At 34.7% G+C, this 18,678-nt stretch overlaps 3 protein-coding genes across 8 annotated transcripts; 2 read left to right on the top strand and 1 right to left on the bottom strand.

Moving 5' to 3' along the window:
• The first annotated feature begins 185 nt into the window (after nt 1–185).
• Nucleotides 186–2,009, top strand: LOC132055999 (elongation factor Tu, chloroplastic). The gene has a single exon (XM_059448042.1). The coding sequence runs from the start codon at nt 347–349 to the stop codon at nt 1,778–1,780; it is 1,434 nt and encodes a 477-aa protein (XP_059304025.1). The 5' UTR covers nt 186–346; the 3' UTR covers nt 1,781–2,009.
• Nucleotides 2,010–4,610: 2,601 nt separating this feature from the next.
• Nucleotides 4,611–7,871, bottom strand: LOC132055998 (protein DEHYDRATION-INDUCED 19 homolog 5-like). Of its 6 annotated transcripts, none has more exons than XR_009414701.1 (6): nt 7,547–7,868; nt 6,344–6,489; nt 6,158–6,235; nt 5,828–6,066; nt 5,289–5,636; nt 4,611–4,992 (listed from the first exon to the last, which is right to left on the bottom strand). XR_009414701.1 is itself a non-coding variant. In XM_059448041.1 (5 exons), exons 1-5 carry the CDS (start codon nt 7,626–7,628, stop codon nt 4,890–4,892), a joined length of 645 nt encoding a protein of 214 aa, XP_059304024.1. In that variant the 5' UTR covers nt 7,629–7,871; the 3' UTR covers nt 4,611–4,889. The 6 variants fall into 6 exon arrangements, 3 of the variants coding, with proteins under 3 accessions (XP_059304024.1, XP_059304022.1, XP_059304023.1); XR_009414700.1 differs by having other exon boundaries at nt 5,363–5,636; XR_009414702.1 differs by having other exon boundaries at nt 4,611–4,989; nt 5,363–5,636.
• A 927-nt stretch (nt 7,872–8,798) lies between these two features.
• On the top strand, nt 8,799–9,320 carry LOC132057552 (uncharacterized). The gene has a single exon (XM_059450189.1). It carries the CDS (start codon nt 8,799–8,801, stop codon nt 9,318–9,320), a length of 522 nt encoding a protein of 173 aa, XP_059306172.1.
• Nucleotides 9,321–18,678: the final 9,358 nt, after the last annotated feature.

The raw sequence follows: 18,678 nt of genomic DNA, 5'->3' as shown, positions 1-18,678 counted from the left end.
CCAATAAATGTGGATGGTCACCTCCACTAAATGGGAAAAAAAAATGACATTTCGGATCTCAACACTGAATAAATTATTGCAATGGTAAAAGAACTAATTGAAAAATTGAGTATACTTCGAGGGAAAACAGCACATAAAGACATTGGATTTCATGTGTTATCCAATATAGGTAGAGATTGATAGAAAAATCCCCCAAATAAGTACACACCAGAGGCCCCATTTTGTCCTGCCAAAGCATATAAACACTGTTATCCCCTTCTTCTCGCCCAATTTCTTTCAAATCCCAAATTCTCACTCTCTTTTCTCTCCCAAAAACTTCAATTTGAGTATTTATTCACTCTTATCCATGGCTTCAATTTCAGCAACAACTGCCACCGCCACCACTTGTTCAACTAAACTCATAAACCCTTCAACTAACAATACCCTTAAACCCTCCAAACTTATCCTATCCTCTTCTTTTACCCCAAATTTCTCAACCCTTTTCCTCCACTCACCCACCACCCCCACTTCTCCCACCACCCACCACCAACAACGCCGCTTCACTCTCCGTGCAGCACGTGGCAAATTCGAAAGAAAAAAACCCCACGTCAACATTGGTACTATTGGCCACGTCGACCATGGTAAAACCACACTTACTGCAGCTTTAACCATGGCGCTTGCCTCTTTAGGTAACTCCGCCCCAAAAAAATACGATGAAATTGATGCTGCCCCAGAAGAACGTGCCCGTGGTATTACAATAAACACTGCTACAGTTGAATATGAAACCGAAAATCGACATTATGCACACGTGGACTGCCCTGGTCATGCTGATTATGTTAAGAATATGATTACTGGTGCTGCCCAAATGGATGGTGCTATACTTGTTTGTTCAGGTGCTGATGGACCAATGCCACAGACAAAAGAACATATTTTGCTTGCTAAACAAGTTGGTGTTCCTAATATGGTTGTGTTCTTGAATAAACAAGATCAGGTTGATGATGAAGAGTTACTTCAACTTGTTGAATTGGAGGTAAGAGAGCTTTTGTCTAGTTATGAGTTTCCTGGTGATGATATTCCTATTGTGTCGGGTTCTGCTTTATTGGCTTTAGAAGCGTTGATGGCGAATCCTAGTATTAAAAGAGGTGAAAATCAGTGGGTTGATAAGATTTATGAGTTAATGGATAATGTTGATAGTTATATCCCTATTCCACAAAGACAAACTGAGTTGCCTTTTTTAATGGCTATTGAAGATGTGTTTTCGATTACTGGTAGAGGTACGGTTGCGACAGGGAGGGTAGAGAGAGGGACTGTTAGGATCGGAGATACGGTTGATATTGTAGGATTGAGGGATACTAGGAGTACTACTGTTACCGGGGTTGAGATGTTTCAGAAGATTTTGGATGAAGCAATGGCTGGTGATAATGTGGGGTTATTGTTGAGAGGTATTCAGAAGATTGATATTCAGAGAGGAATGGTGTTGGCGAAACCTGGAAGTATTACTCCTCACACAAAGTTTGAAGCTATTGTGTATGTGTTGAAGAAGGAAGAGGGTGGTAGGCATTCCCCCTTTTTTTCGGGGTACAGGCCTCAGTTTTACATGAGGACTACTGATGTGACTGGGAAAGTTACTTCGATAACGACTGACAAAGGAGAGGAATCTAAGATGGTTATGCCTGGTGATCGTGTGAACTTGGTGGTTGAGCTTATTATGCCGGTGGCTTGTGAGCAAGGGATGAGATTTGCTATTAGGGAAGGAGGAAAGACTGTTGGAGCTGGTGTTATTCAGAAAATTATTGAGTGATCAACGAGCAGCTGCACGTTTCCCTTCAAATGGTCCGGCCCTTGTCATGCAATATTCTTAATCCGTTGTCATATATGAAAGTTTTTGGTTACTTCTTTTCTTTTAGAATCATAGTTTAGTTGGAGAAATCTTGTTATAAGTCAATGATAGTGGACCTTTGAGAGTTTGCTTCAGTTTTGCTGCTTTATGTTTCATTTGTTTGAAAGGAACGATACCATTTGTCTCTTGTAACCTTTAGTTTCCCGCAGGACAAATTCATACTTTTGTTTGATATCGATTTTAACATGCCAATGAAGTAAGGTGCATTTGATATTTGTTTTGACGAATCAATGCTGCTAGGAAACACCCAAAAAGAAAAGAAAAACTGAGATATTTTCTTTTAACATCATTTGGTTGTTTAGAAACTAGAATTGATGGACCCATGTAACTATTATGTTGTAGAACCTCATAAGAATTTGTCAAGTGATGCTTAATTGTTATTCTCAATTGTGGCTTATCATCCCTCTGAGAATGGTCAGTTGGTTCTATGTCGGGATTCATCTGCCTTGGTCTTTATTTATTTACATGAGCTACTAGAAATTACACTACAGAACATGTTTTATACGTATTGCTTATTAACCTCAGAATGAAATGGTCCGTTGTGTCATCCTTCGTGCTTGTTCCTCTAATTATGCTCGAAAGAAGCTCTCACTGGCTGTCATTTTTCAGCTTGTTGCTGTAATCGTGCTTGAAAGATGTTCTCGTTGGCTGTATAACTAGCAAGCATGTTTTACTAAGCTGAACTAATGAACGACTCTGTGTTTGTATACCTCCGGATTTGACAGTTTTGGTTATGTCTTTCCGGAAAAATAGTGGATATTGTTTTCAATTTCTGATGCGGAGTTGATTGTTTGTAGGATCTGGTGAAAATGAGCGTCATAGCATGTAATTTGTTATATAACGTTTGTTGTTTACGGTTTAAAGTGGTGTAAGTGAAGCTGCTGAACTGAGCTTTTTCCTATCAACTGTAGCTTTGCAGTCCTTTTGTTTTGACTCAAACACGCACTACTCGTGTTGCCATGAATGGTAGAGCAACATTTCTTCAAATATTTTTGGTTTGATGTCATTCATGATGGCAAATATCGTTAAGTCCAAATATTTCTTCCTTTTCCCTGCTGCACCACTTGTATGTCACCCATGAGTTATGCCATTTTTGCAAGGGTTATTTGGCTAGTTATTATGGCTGTACTCTTGTTGATTGACATTTGGGTTTGTAAGCACAAGTATTATAACTGAGGGTGCAATCAGTTTCTTTTTGCCTTCTCAACAATAGCTATTATTACTGAACTGTGATGTATAGGAATAGGATTACTCTTGCAAGACCTGCCTTTGGGCATAAAATGTTACAAATAACCGTCTTGGATAACTTTCAAGGACCTGCACTTTGCTCATCATCTTTTCCTTTTTCCTACTTGGCTTGGATTCATTTTATAAAGCAATGGTACCATTTGGGCAAGGACAGATGAAAGAAAGGTGATACTCTTTCTCTATTCGGTCAAAAATGATGTTGGCCGAATGCACGTGGGCTATCAATACCATTGATCTCAATACTTTTCATTCTTGGGAACATTGGTTTGTCAAAGGGCTAGTTGATTTTGGGATGCTACTGAATTTGGCGAGTGATGCTGGAATATTTAGGCTTGAAAGAAAAAAGGTTTAAAATAAGGAGAATTGAGTTCGCGTAGGTATTGCAAAGGACCAATGCCAGTCCCAGTTATATTGCTGTGGACCATCCTTGTGCAGTATTTGGTGCTTGTTAGTTTACTTACCATTGAGGCATTCACGCTGTGGGGTTTTTTTTTTTTTTTTTTTTTTTTTGTGCTGAATATGCTAGTTCGTGTTTGTTAATCTTACTAGACTTGAAATTGTGTGGGAACTAATTTGGGATTGAGATGTGTTTGATTGATTGATACCTTTGGTTACCTGTTGATGATCATGGACTCATGGTCTTAATGTGTACACTGTTGGAGTTCTCTAAGTTCTTGTGCTACCCCATGATATGATCTTTTTTCGAATTGGTGATTGGATTGTTTTTCTTTTCACCAATTATTTTCGAAATTCAGTTAACTTATTTGGAGGGAAATGAGAATGGAGAACCAGCAGCGAACATAGTTGGTCTCTTTTGGTAGACCAACATGGTCGTTCTTTAACTATGAGCCTTGGCTAATACTTTATTGGAGAACTACAACCTCAGATTATACTGGTATGTGAAATTTAAGCACCTTACAGAATTGGAAAACTGGAAAAGAAGTGATGATCATGCTTTGTCTCCCTGCTAACCGGTGCTACCATTTAGCACACAAACTTACCAGCGCCCTTTTCATTGTTACTCTTTTTCTCCCCAAGCTATTATCTTTAAACAAATGTGCTTATATATACAGTAATGTGCTTATATAGAGTTTCCTATACAAGATGATGACTGCGTTAAAGCAGAAAGTTGTTTCAAGGAGAATGTGAATTAAAGATAATGCAGCCTTCTAAAATTATCATGGTGATTTATGAGTTGCAAGGGAGAAAATATTTGAGAGATAAGCCAGCTTCAACTTTGAATGAAGAATTTCAACATGTTTCTCCATCAAGAACTTCACTTTCTGATTACAGCACTTGCCCCTTCACACAAATGATTTATTTTTTAAATGGTTCGATTTGCATTCAGATATAGGAGTTAATTACCCTCGCATATTGAAGAAACGTTATACTCAATGCGTATATGCTAAATCTTTAGTCAACTTCTGCCAAACAGTCAATGAAGAATTTACAGAACAAACATATTAGGGAAGGAAAATAAATTACTCCGTAATCCCTACTATCTGAACTTAACCAATGTATGAACACACTTGAAAACTCCCAATTTTTCACTAGCATTGTCTGTATACAAATACTATCCAGTGCATATGTGTTCATGTAAATAGGTTCTAGCCATGAATGAAGTTACAGATAATTTGAGATTTTAGCTAGTAATCCGATACATATAGCACCTATAAGTTTCTGTGAAGCATTATTCTCATACACATATGGTCTAAAACTGTTTTCTTCGTTGGGTGGAATCTTGTGTCTGGTTATGCATGTCTTAGAAGATAGTTGAAGCAATAAGCTCTTGAATAAATGCAGCTCTTTGCCTTTTCTCTTCATACTGTTCTTCCAGAGCTGGATCACATATTGGCAGCTTGCTGCTGCAGAAGAAAAATAGATTTCTGTCAGCCTACTGTCAAAGCCATCATTAATTGCGCTACTAGTTTCCCTCTTGCCTCTTGCCTCTTGACACTCGCTTTTTCTCTGGGATGTTCTTGTGGTTGTAGAGGGAGAGGGGGGGGGGGGCAGCATATAGGAGAAAGGAAAAATAATTGTCTAGCTAAATAATTAGACTAATTACATCCACAATCTGGACCATCAGTTGATAAATCTAGAGAGTCTCCTGCATGTCAAATTAAGCAATTTACACAGCAATAGTTTGCCACAACAATAATACCTCAGAATGGTCCATTTTGGCATTTAATTCAAGGGCCGAGGGTAGAATTCATAGGACATTTCAAGTCATGGTACCTTCGTTTCATGTTTAATGTGTCCATCACTGCCTTTTCATCACCATAGTCGTTCATCTTTTACTCACTTAAGGATTCTTTGCTACTAGTACTCCCGTGCTCTGGTTGTCTTCTTGTATGCCAAAGATGATAAGTCCAAACTTCAACATGATGGGGGCACTATAGATGGTAAACCCCAGAAAGAAGCTGAATCTACTTTGAATAGCTAGTATGCATTGGTTTCTCAAGAAGTTGACTTGCTTTGGGTTGAGTAAGAGGGACAGAACACCGGTGACCTACATAGATTCTCTGTTTATTCCAGTGACAACTAATACAGACAGGTACAATTTTTTTAGTAGGATTTGCAAGGTTGCTTACATATTATTTCACATTTAGCACTGTTATACCAGTTTGTTTTATGTTAAATTTGCAGGAAAGCTGAATAATTATACGCTTGCATATCAAATGAATTTTCCTCGACTCTTACCTTTCTACATCAGGAGCAGCAGCAACACTACCAGGAGACTTATCTTGTATATCATCTTTAGGATCAGGTGTCATGCTACAGAGAAATGGCAGCAAAAGGGGATCAGGAGCAGGTTCTTGTACATTGTAGCGACCAACCATTAAATTTGTGCAGAAGAGCGAATTTATTTCATGAGGATCCTTGCCACTTATTGCAGTAGCATTATTCCAAAAGCCTGACTTCGGGTATTTTCTCCTCCCCTGAAAAAAAAAGGTGGGAAAAGAGAGAAATTTGCATGCTGATAGATTCATAATCGGAAATATATGTTTTTTCCTTGTGAACTATGCTAACCTTTACTGATTGTGCATGCTGCATTGTAAAATGCCCCAGAGGATCTTTACCTAAAGTTGCAGCACATATGGGACAAACCTGTTCAAGAAAAACAGTTAGTATGTTTCATTGTTCATTTTCCATTTAACACTACACATGTTCTTTAAGAAGTAACATAAGAAACCATCTTCAGTATGTCTACATTACCGCGTTTTTGAAATCAAAGCAATGCTCTTCTTGCAAATGGTTGCAAAGCACCTGCACTTCAATTTCTACATAACAGAAAGGGCAGGGGAACCAGGCTCTTACATCCCCTTCTCCTTCAGTATTATCCACATTTGAGAGAGTATCTGCTTGATTTCCAAAAGAGACCATTGTGAGCTTTGAAGTTTAGGAACTGACTTTTGAAAGCAAATAGTTGGGGCATAAATAAGTGGAATAGCAAGTCATCCACCTCATGGTTATAAGTATCTTTTCCAAGTGAAAAAGGTTGAATGGCAAATTAATCCATCCACAGGGTAGATGTTGGAAGTCTGACTCATTTTTTTCATTTAAAATTATCTCCCAATTTCATGAAATCTTACTAAAGGGAGTGAGGAAAATAAGATGAAAAAAGCAAGGAGTTAAGCATCTGAAAATCATGAGAAGTCTAAAGAATCTTTATGGTCCTAACATCCAAACCTCATTTACCACACAATATCTTCCTTAAAGGAAAAAGCAAAGACAACTGATAAATCCAAATATATAAGCATCATACATATTCTGATCTTCTACATCCTATGTCTTCCCGTTTTACTTTTTGCTTTATGCAACGGTAGCTTGAGAAGGGTATAACTAATTTGGAATGTTTTCTTCATTATTTTGTCTCTCTCAGTTTCCATATTTGTTCAAAACAGGTTTTCCCAACTAACATGACGCGCGTCACAAATGTTTACGAGACATAGCTCCCTTCTATCATGATATAGAGTTGTTAGTTTCTATGTCAAAACCTCCAAATTGGTTTATTTCTGCTTTCTTTTCGAGCTACTCATATAAATCATCATTTTCAGATACTATAAATTCCTACCACAAACCAATCAAGCTTTAACTGAATTTCTTTTCCAACTGACAAATCAGCTCTAGTTAAAGATATAATTGCATAATGACAAATCAAGAATAGGAAAAGTAGAATAGAAAGATTACACTCCTAAATCTGGTAAAGGAGGGAATGGGAGTATATAAATTAGTAATCCAATTAATGAACAAAGTAACAGAAAAGAATCATCTACTCTAATCCAAAATACTCAAAAGATCATTAGAGAATGTACTTAAAACCCATGTAACAGGGGATTTAAAAGTAACAGAAACAATAAGGTAAGAAGTCCAAAAAACTTCCTAAGACAAAACGTGTATTGCAATTTGATAAAATACCATAATTGCTGAGCCTGTTGGTTTGTACAGCAGAGAGATGCCTAGCTGAATTTATTCTTGCAGCCCAAAAGTCCACATCCATTTTCCAAATTTCTCTCTTTTTCTTGAAGTTATGAAAGTCAGCTTCTTCTTCTAATAGAAGCAAAGAATAAAGGGTTCTCAGATTTTGTTCAATAAGATACCTAATCCAAACAAACAAAATATTTAGACAGAGATGTTTTCAAGATTTAAGAAGAATAAGAGGAACAAAGGAGGGTGGCTGCTTTTGTTAAGCTTAAAAAGTATAGATGATGGCAAGTTGTGTTGTACTATTTTGTATTTTAGCGGTGGAAAGTTTATAAACATAGAGAGAAAGGTCGGTGTGGGGTCAGAAAATTTTGGTAAGCTTTTCTGACACACAAAAGCTAGATTAATATATTATTGACACGTGTCCCTATCTTGATGTTAAATTTTCACTGACAAAATTCTCACTGTTAACTGAACTAGGAAAGCTAATAGGCAGCAGCCCGCAAGTCTCAATACTTCATAAGAATTTTAAAAAAAGGACAAAAGCATGATAGTATATCGATAATCCTAGGCCTCGTTTGGTACAATGGATAAGTAAAAATAGCTTTTGGATAAAAATTTAATACCGTCTTATTTCACGTTTAGTTAAAATAAAAACTCGAGATAACTAATTTTGGAATTAGTTATCCCGAAATTATAGTGTTTTTTTATCCCACATTGAAGGTGAAATAATAATTCCGGAATAACTAATCTTGAGATTAGTTATCCCGGGATAACTTATTTTCTAACCAAACGAACCCTTATAGGTGTTGTGAACGGATATGGGTACATGTGGATGCCAGGTTGGCTATCACTGTAGCAACTCCTCTAGCCCAAGTTTCATTAGGCTATAAGTAGCCATGCTCTGTAAATGAAAATGACATCCCAAAATAGTAAAAGAAAAGTAATAGTTCTACTGCTCGTTTCTCTAACTCTCTGTGCCTCTATAGCTTCTTAATTCTACTACTCGATTTATTTTATAATACGTTATCGGCACGAGGCTCTGCTTTTTACCCTTAAGTTACGTTTCACGTTATCCATTTTTCACTATGTCAAACTTATCAAAGCTTGAATTTGTGGCACTTGACATTACCAGAAAGAATTATTTATCATGGGTCCTTAATGCTGAAATTCACCTTGACGCTAAAGGCCTTGGGGATGCTATTAACAAGGAAATAAAGCATCAAGCCAAGATAAAGTCAAGGCTATGATTTTCCTTCGTCATCATCTCCATGAAGGATTAAAAACTGAATATTTAACTGTGAAAGATCCACTTGAATTATGGAATAATTTGAAGGATCGATATGAACAGCTAAAACTTACGGTATCACCGAAAGCTCGATATGACTGGATGCATATTCGGTTTCAAGATTTTAAAATTGTAACTGGTTATAATTCTATTATCCATCAAGTAAGTTCCGTATTAAAATTGTGTGGAGAAACTATCACTGATGAGGACTTACTGGAGAAAACTTTTACCAATTTTCATGCTTCAAATGTGTTGCTACAACAACAATACCATGAAAAAGGGTTCAAGAAGCATGCTGATTTAATTTCATGCCTACTTGTGGTTGAGCAGAATAATACTCTGTTAATGAAAAATCATGAATCTCGTCCTACTGGGTTTGCTCCTTTCTCTGAAGTGAATGCACATAGAGCTTATGATAAGCTTGGTCGTGGCCATGGTCGTGGACGTAGAAAGGGGTGTCATAATTATCGTCAAGAATAAACAAGAGACTAATAAGGGTTCTCAAAATAATCCTTCAAGAGGTAAAATTAATATGTGCCACCGGTGTGGTATGAAAGGCCATTGGGCACATGTTTGTCGTACGCCCGATCATTTTGTTAAGCTTTACCAGGCCTCCCTCAAAGGGAGAGAAAATAATGTGGAGGCACACTTGACCTTCCGAAATAATGATGATGAAAGGATCCCTCAAACAAACATGATAATATTGAGGCAATTCTTGCTTATGAAGATGATGATTTTAAAAGCCTCTCAAATATTACTCATTTAGAAGCTGGAGACTTCTATGATGATATTGATTGAAGAACTGATCATCTCACTGGGGAATAGTACTATGAGAAAAGTTGTTGTTTACTTTTATGTTAGTTTGTATTTCTCAAGTGTATATCCTAAAATATCATGTCTTAATAGTTTCTACATTTCTAGTGCAATTTCCTAAAGTTGTTTGTTTTCACATTTCTTATAATGTACCTTTTATTTTTTGAAGAATATGGAAATTCCCTAGTCATCAGTCGGACCCAAGATCAATTACGATGATTTATGTCTTATAGATAGTGCTACAACGCACACTATTTCAAGAGATAAGAAAGACTTCTCTTATTTGGTAATGAAAGAAGCCAATGTTAATACAATATCTGGAAGTACAAGATTAATTAAAGGCTCCGAAAAAGCTAATTTATTATTATTCAGGGGAACAAAATTGGCAATTAATGAAGCACTATATTGTAGTAAGTCTCAAAGAAACCTACTGAGTTTCAAAGACATTCGCCAAAATGGCTATCATATTGAGACTACAAATGATGAAAAGATTGAATATCTTTATATTACTACAATGATGTCGGGTAAGAAATATGTGCTCGAAAAGTTACCCGCCCTTTCTTCCGGATTATATTACACAAGTATTTGGTTGAAAAGCATGCCATAGTAAACCAAAAGTTTACTAATTCAAATGATTTTATTATTTGGCATGACCGGTTGAGCCATCCCGGTTCTAATATGATGCGCAAAATAATTGAGAATTCATTTGGGCACTCTTTGAAGAACCATAAGATTCTTCAATTCAAGGAATTCTCTTGTGCTACACGTTCTCATGGCAAATTAATTACTAGACCATCAACAATTAAAGTCGGGGTTGAATCCCCTGAATTTCTGGAACGTACACAGGGTGATATATGTGGGGCCATTCACCCACCATGTGGACCATTTAAATATTACTCCATCTGTTTCAATTTATATGAACCCATTTCCTTATTAGTCTGTGTAAAAAAGAATGACCTCTTTCTATATTTGGAAACAATTTACCTTTATGCAATGATTTATAGCCACACAAAATATATATGACTCATTTTACACCACAAGTTTAAAAGTCTTCTCTACTTTCTTAAACTCCGTGCCCAATCAAATGGGTTCACATAAATTGAAACGGAGGGAGTATATGATTTTAATAGATGCATCTACAAGATGGTCACATGTGTGTTTGTTATCAACTCGTAATTTGACATTTGCAAGATTACTTGCTCAAATAATAAGATAAAGAGCCTGTTTGGATGGGCTTAAAAAAAGCATCTTGTGAGCTAAAAGCAGCTTGTTATTTTCAGCTTATAAGTTGCTTTAGATAAGCTAAGCCAAACGGGCTCAATTATTTTTTTGGGCTTATTTTAAGCACAAAATGGCTTATAAGCTAATCCAAACGGGCTCTAAGAGCACAATTTCCAGATCATGCAATTAAGACAATTCGCCTCGATAATGCTAGTGAGTTTACATCCCAAGCTTTTAATGATTATTGTATACCAACTAGGATAACAGTTGAGCATCCGGTTGCTCATGTTCATACTCAAAATGGTCTAGCGGAATCATTAACCAAACGCCTCTAATTAATTGCTAGACTAATGCTTATGAGAACGAAACTTCCCATTTCGATATGGGGTCACGCTATTTTGCATGCAGCAACTCTTGAGAGGATCAAGCCCACAAGTTTTCATAAAATCTCCCATTACAATTGGCTTTTGGTCAGGAGCCGAATATTTCCCATCTCAGAATATTTGGATGTGCAATATATGTTCCAATAGCTCCACCACAACGCACAAAGATGGGTCACCAAAGAAGGTTGGGGATCTATGTTGGGTATGAATCTCCTTCTATTATAAAATATTTGGAACCTATGACTAGAGATTTATTTACGGCAAGATTTGTTGATTGTCATTTTGATGAATCAATATACTCAGCATTACGGGGAGAAAATAAGCAGCTGAAAAAAGAGATATATTGGAATGCATTATCATTATCTCATTTAGATCCTCATACAAATCAATGTGAACTTGAAGTTCAAAAGATAATCTATTTGCAAAATATTGCAAATCAACTGCCAGATGCATTCACTGACCTATCAAGGATTACCAAATCTCATATTCCAGCTGCTAATGCTCCAATTCGAGTTGAGGTCTCCTGGTAGGACAATCAATTAAGGTAAATTATTATAAATCACAATTAAAACGTGGTAGACCGATCGGTTCCAAAGATAAAAATCCTCGAAAAAGAAAAGAAGCAAATAATTAAAATGATAAGAATATGGAGGCGGTTGCTCAATGAGAGCAACGAGACATAACAACGGATAAAACCTCGGAAGAGGTTTAGGTACTTGAAAATAATAAAAATGAAGAGATCTCAATAAGTTATGTCTTTTCAGGAAAAATATGGAACCGAAATGATATAATTGTCGACAATGTTTTTGCCTATAATGTTGCTGATGAAATAATGCAACAAAATGAGGATCTTGAACCAAAATCTGTCGATGAATGTAGACAGAAAAATGATTGGCCAAAATGGAAAGATGCAATTCAAGCTGAATTAGCTTCACTTGAAAAACGGGAAGTTTTCGAACCATGTGTGTGTGTGTGTGTGTGTGTGTGTGTGTGTGTGTGTGTGTGTGTGTGTGTGTGTGTGTGTGTGTGTGTGTGTGTGTGTGTGTGTGTGTGTGTGTGTGTGTGTGTGTGTGTGTGTGTGTGTGTGTGTGTGTGTGTGTGTGTGTGTGTGTGTGTGTGTGTGTGTGTGTGTGTGTGTGTGTGTGTGTGTGTGTGTGTGTGTGTGTGTGTGTGTGTGTGTGTGTGTGTGTGTGTGTGTGTGTGTGTGTGTGTGTGTGTGTGTGTGTGTGTGTGTGTGTGTGTGTATAATGTGTGTGTGTGGTGTGTAAAGCCGAGTGGGGGGGTACAAATGGGTTTTTGTGCGAAAACGAAATGAGAAAAATGAAGTCGTAAGATATAAAGCATGACTTGAATCACAAGAATTTTCGCAAAGACCTGGCATTGATTATATGGAGACATATTCTCCTGTGGTGGATGCAATCACCTTCAGATATCTTATAAATCTGGCAGTTCATGAAAAACTTGATATGCATTTGATGAATGTTGTCACGACCTATTTATATGGCTCATTGGACAATGATATTTTTATGAAAGTCCTGAAGGATTCAAAATGCCTGAAGCATATAAAGATTCCCGGAAAAATTATTCAATAAAGCTTCAAAAATCTTTATACAGAATAAAACAATCAAGTGCGCATGTGGTATAATCGCCTTAGCGAATACCTATTGAAAAAAAAGCTATAAAAATGACCCAATTTATCCTTGTGTCTTCATGAAAAGGTCTAGATCAGAATTTGTTATAATAGGTGTATGCCCGTATATGTTGATGACTTGAATATTATTGGAACTCCTAAAGAGCTTCCAAAGGCAGTAGAATGTTTGAAAAAGGAATTTGAAATGAAAGACCTTGGAAACATGAAGTTCTATCTTGGTCTACAATTTGAGCATTTTACAAATGGAATGTTGCCCATCAATCAACATATACTGAAAATATTTAAAGAGATTTTACATGGATAAAGCACATCCATTGAGTACCTCATTGGTTGTGAGATCACTTGATACCAATAAAAATCCATTTCGACCTTATGAAAATGATGAAGAACTTATTGGTGCTAAAGTACCATATCTCAGTGCAATTGAGGCATTAATGTATCTTGCCAATAATTCTCGGCCAGATATAGCTTTCTCCGTAAGCTTATTAGCAAGATTTAGTTCTTCTCCAACAAGAAGACACTGGAATGGTATTAAGCATATATTCAGATACCTCCGAGGGACCATTGATATGGGATTGTTTTATTCAAATGAATCCAATTCACAACTAATTGGTTATGCAGATGCAGGATATTTGTCTGATCCACATAAAAGTTGATCCCAGACAGGTTATTTATTATGGAGGTACGGCTATATCATGGTGTTCAACAAAACAAACTATGGCTACTACTTCTTCAAATCATGCAGAGATAATAGCCATTCATGAAGCAAGTCGAGAATGTGTTTAGTTGAGATCAATAACTCAATATATTCAGGATACATGTGGCCTTTCATTGGAGAGGAATATTCCAACAACATTATACGAAGACAATGATGCATGTATAGCTCAACTAAGAGGAGGATACATTAAAGGAGACAGAACAAAACATATTTCATCAAAATTCTTTTTTACTCATGATCTTCAAAAGAAGGGTGGAATAGATGTTCAACAAGTTTGCTCAAGTGATAACTTAGCAGATATGTTCACTAAGGCATCGCCAATCTCTTTTTTTTTTTTTTTTTTTTATGTTTTTCATCAGGGGGAGTACTCCTCACTAAGGCATTACTAGTAAATTACGCGTTGTACTCTTTTTTCTGGGTAAGGTTTTTAATGAGGCAGCAAGCAATGCGGATTACAAATAAATATGTATACTTTTCTTTCAGTAGAATTTTTAATTTACATGGACATCCAAGGGGGAGTGTTGTGAACAAATATGGATGTCATGTTGGCTATCACTGTAGCAACTCCTCTAGCCCAAGTTTCATCAGGTTATAAATAGCCATGCTCTGTAAATGAAAATGACATCCCAAAATACTAAAAGAAAAGTAATAGTACTACTGCTCGTTTCTCTCACTCTTTGTGCCTTTATTGCTTCTTAATTCTAGTACTCGGTTTTGTTTTATAACAATAGGCATGTTATTTACAAATGACTCTTTACATTTTTAGCTAGCCGGCTGAAAAAAGATTCACTGTCTAGGCATAATAGATTGCAATGATGGCTGATATATCTTTTAAAAAAAAAAAAGAATATAATTTTTTTACTGTGTACTTTGTTGGGTTGCTGTGTAGCGTAAAAATCGTTAACATACAAATGTAATTGTTGACTCACAAATAGTACGTAGGAGCAACAGCCAATATGAACAGCCAATATGATTTGAGTAAAAAAATAGAAATGTTACAATGGAAATTAACCTATGATCCTTTTAGTATGCTTCAATCAAATTATTTGAGTTTGATTTGTTAACACATTTTTCATGCCGTCAAAATGGGTAATTCCAAAACATATTTTGCTTAAATCAAAATGTTACTACTCAATAATGAAGCATGTACTGCTATCAAAATGTTCAATATTGTACTCCCTCCATTTCGAAATAAGTGTCCTTTTAGGCTTTTTATTTTGTTCCAAAATAAGTGACGCTTTAGGATTTCAAAAAGAAATTAATCTTATTCTTCCAAACTTACCCTTATTTATAATCAAGAATCATTAAATAAATTTTCTTTTTCTAAGCATTAATTAGGGATAAATTGGTAAAAACACTCCTAATTTTTAGGAGTGAGTAATTTTTTAAGGAATGTGCATGAGCTAAAAGAGACACTTATTTTGGAATGGAGGGAGTAGTTCTTAATATTTACAAATTTGTCTCCGGCAAACTTTTCAATAAAGGGCTTCACTTAAATTTGCTGAAGTAAAGATTCCTTGCATTCTGAAAGTACTTTTAGAAAGGTTCAAAAAAGAGGCTAGGAAACGTCCAAAGGTCGTGATCAGATACCGTAATTATTAATTAACTAGCTAAAATATAAAAGCTTAAGTAATTAAGGAATAAATAATGTAGCATACCTAAAAGGTTGATGACGAAAATAATACTCCCTGTGTTTTAATTTGTTTGAATCTATTTTCTTTTTAATTCGTATCAAAATGAATGATCTCTTTCCTAATTTGAAAATAAATTCACTTTATGAATGATTTACAGCTACACAAAATTTCAAGGCTTATTTCGAATTACAAGTTTTAAAACTCTTTCTTCTTTTTTAAATGTCATGTTCAGTTAAATGAGTTCATATAAATTGAAACGGAGGGAGTAATAGTTAGGTAAATATATGGTCGCAAATGGGGAAGTAATTAATAACACCTGGCCTAAATATACTTTATTGTCAAGGATAGCGACTAAGTGATTATTGTCCCTTAAATAATTAACACAAGGACGGTGTAGAGTCCCCACATGACCAAACAATCACTCATAAATTCATTAAATAAAGTCCTTTCTTTTCTGCTACTTGTGGTGGGTTAGGTGTGCGAAAAGAGAGTGAGTTTTTTTCTGTTTTAAAAAAGGTTCCCCATTCCCCAAAAAAAAAAAAAAAAAAAAAAAACAGTGTTAATGAGTCGAATAAAATTGTAAAACTGCATTCTCTTTATTTGTCCACAACATTCCCAGTAGGCAAATTCTTGAATCATTATCAGTCAAAACACATTTTATAACATCCTTGTGGTTGCCATGGCGACCAAATCATTCGGGCCAGCTTGTCCATTAGGCAATTCTCTAAGGCCCCATAACTCATATTTTTCAATAAATAAATAAATATATATATATATATATTTTTTTTTTTTTTCTTCGAAATTTTGATGAAATTATCTTTGGGTATGTTGTTGTTGTAGTAGTTTAGAAGAAAAAAATCGTATTAATCTATATATAATAAAAGTAGGCATAAAAAAGGAGTGAAAGGACACCTCTTTCTTTATGGCTCATTTATTTTTTTCTCAATTTTTTGACCTTTTTCTCTTATATTTCCCTCAAAATATTTGCTGAAAATTAAAATCACTCCATTAATAAGCCTATAATTGTACAGATTAATTTGTATTAAATCTATTAGTAAAGGCCAAAAAACTTTTCCTCTCCCCACTAATACTGACTCCTAAGTTTCTTTGTTCTTTGTTTTGTTATTTAAAGAGCAGATCAACTTCTCTTATGTCCCGAAAGTGTTCAAAATTTATACGTTTAACATCTTAATATGTTGTCCCTTGAATCATCTAACCTCATTCATGGTGAGAATTCTCAACTTTTCTGTTACTTTTTTCATGTTAAGGATTTCTTATTTTTCCAAATGTATAAGGAATCAATCTTCTTCTTTCTAATTTTTTTGTAGTTTCATTTACTTATTAATATATCTTATTTAAGTAACATGAAACAATTTATCTATGTATCTCTCTATGTTATATAAAGTTTCTTAGAGAAGGTGATGTGTCACATCTCTTGAGCCAAGAGTCTTATCAATCTCTTTATATCTGTGTGTTATATAAAGTTTCTTAGAATATATTATTGTAACGAGGGAACGAAATGAAAAGTTTTGAAGCCAATGAAGAGTTTTCACAGACGAAAATAACCAAAATCATATTATGAGAGTTAATGTTCTTTGATATACTTTGTTCTCTCCTTTTTCTTTATTCATATATATATTTTTGTGAATTGAATGATCACCTAACTTTGCAGGTTGTTATAGATTTATATTGTGTAAAACGATATTGCTCATGCCATATTGTTACAATGGAATTCCTCCACAAAATAATCCACTTTCACGGATGTCGAAACATGATGTTCCTCAAAGCAAATTAATTGGCCTAAGAAATATTGTAACAGAAGGTAGAAGCTAGATTAATATTTTTAAGGTTTTTTTTTTCCGCCTTGTGTCCTGAATGATATGGATGTTGTAGGAGCTTCTACGATTAGACTCATATTGTTTGTGTCTTTTGGATCTTTTAAGAAGATAGTGTATTAGGTTTTGTGTAATACAAGAGGAACAAAATATATTTCTTTTCATCATCTCATTTCTCAGCTTCCTTTTGGTATGAATATGAATTGCATTATGTAGTTAAAAGAAACCTCTTAAATTATTGGCAGTTTTACCTGAATTTGAGGTAGCAATTATCTTATTGTATTAAAGAGAAAGCACAGGTACGAAATGTACGATTGATCTCGAAGCTTCAAAAATTGTGCTCCCAACACTATTTTAAGGACCAAAAGAAAAGAAAAAAAGAATTTGCTTCTATGAACTCATTCCAGTACTTTTTTTTAAGAGTTTTTAATTTTAATTCCCATGCCCATTACGCTTAAGAAGATAATTAAATATTCACAATTAAGAGTTTAATTTTAATTCCCCTGTCCATTACGCTTTAGAAGATAATTAAATATTCACAATCGATAGAAATTTGATTCGTTTTAAAAATTAACTAAATTTTCACTTTTTGTAAAAATTAGAAAATTCATTAGAGATACAAAAAATCGAAGCGATAGCCAATAAGGTGAGATGGTACATATTTTATTTTTAATTTTCATCTTTTGTTTACCTTATTAAAAATATCTCAAAAGTTTCTAAAATAAGTATTAATAATTTATTACAATAACAATTGTTATTTTTGAACAACAATTATAGCCTGTTTGGCCAAGCTTATTTTTTCCTCAAAAGTACTTATTTTTTCAATAAGTACTTATTTGAAAAAAAGTGAGGTGTTTGGCCAAGCTTTTGGGAGAAAATAAGTGTTTTAGGAGTAAGCGAGCTTTTTAATTTAAAAAAAACTTTCTTACTAAAGCACTTTTTTGAAAAGTACTTTTGAGAAAAATACAAATAGAAGCACTTTTTAAAAGCTTGGTCAAACACTAATTGTTGCTCAAAAGTGTTTTTTTAATTAATTGGCCAAACACAAACTGCTTTTCGCTTTTCGCTAAAAGTGATTTTTTGAAAAGTACTTTTTAAAATAAGCTGATTTTAGAAGCTTGGCCAAACAGGCTATTTTATTATATAGAAATAGAAGATGGGATGCTTATGTAAGACCAAAAATCTTTATGTGTAACGTTTGCTTATGAGTTATTAGCTATAAATATTATATTATTTACATAATTAATATATTGTTTATGAACAACCCTTAAATAAGAATGAACAACATGAAAGAATTTATGTAAATGCTCTAATTAATAGAAGATGAGAGGACTTATGTACCACAAGAAATTTCAATTTATGGATAACGTTTACTTATTAGTACAAGTATTATTTACATAATTAATGTATTATTTATGAACAACAACTAAATAAGAATGGTTAAGACCAACGGCTTATATAAATTCTCTAATTATATATAAGATTTACCTCTAACTGCAATCACTAATAAATATTATTATGTTGGAGGTTTACATTAAATATTCTTCTTCTCACTTCTCAATAACATAATTAATACATGCGCA

The sequence above is a fragment of the Lycium ferocissimum genome, chromosome 5, assembly GCF_029784015.1.
Source record: "Lycium ferocissimum isolate CSIRO_LF1 chromosome 5, AGI_CSIRO_Lferr_CH_V1, whole genome shotgun sequence".
Lineage (NCBI taxonomy): Eukaryota > Viridiplantae > Streptophyta > Magnoliopsida > Solanales > Solanaceae > Lycium > Lycium ferocissimum.
This window is presented reverse-complemented; position numbering and strand designations above follow the sequence as displayed.

Coding starts and splice junctions, on each gene's coding strand:
- LOC132055999 (XM_059448042.1), top strand. CDS start 347: ATGGCTTCAATTTCAGCAACAACTGCCACCGCCACCACTTGTTCAACT.
- LOC132055998 (XM_059448039.1), bottom strand. CDS start 7,628: ATGGATGTGGACTTTTGGGCTGCAAGAATAAATTCAGCTAGGCATCTC. Junction 6,067..6,157: donor AGCATGCACAATCAGTAAAG/GTTAGCATAGTT, acceptor TTTTTTTTTCAG/GGGAGGAGAAAATACCCGAA. Junction 4,993..5,827: donor GCTGCTCCTGATGTAGAAAG/GTAAGAGTCGAG, acceptor TTTCTTCTGCAG/CAGCAAGCTGCCAATATGTG.
- LOC132057552 (XM_059450189.1), top strand. CDS start 8,799: ATGATTTTCCTTCGTCATCATCTCCATGAAGGATTAAAAACTGAATAT.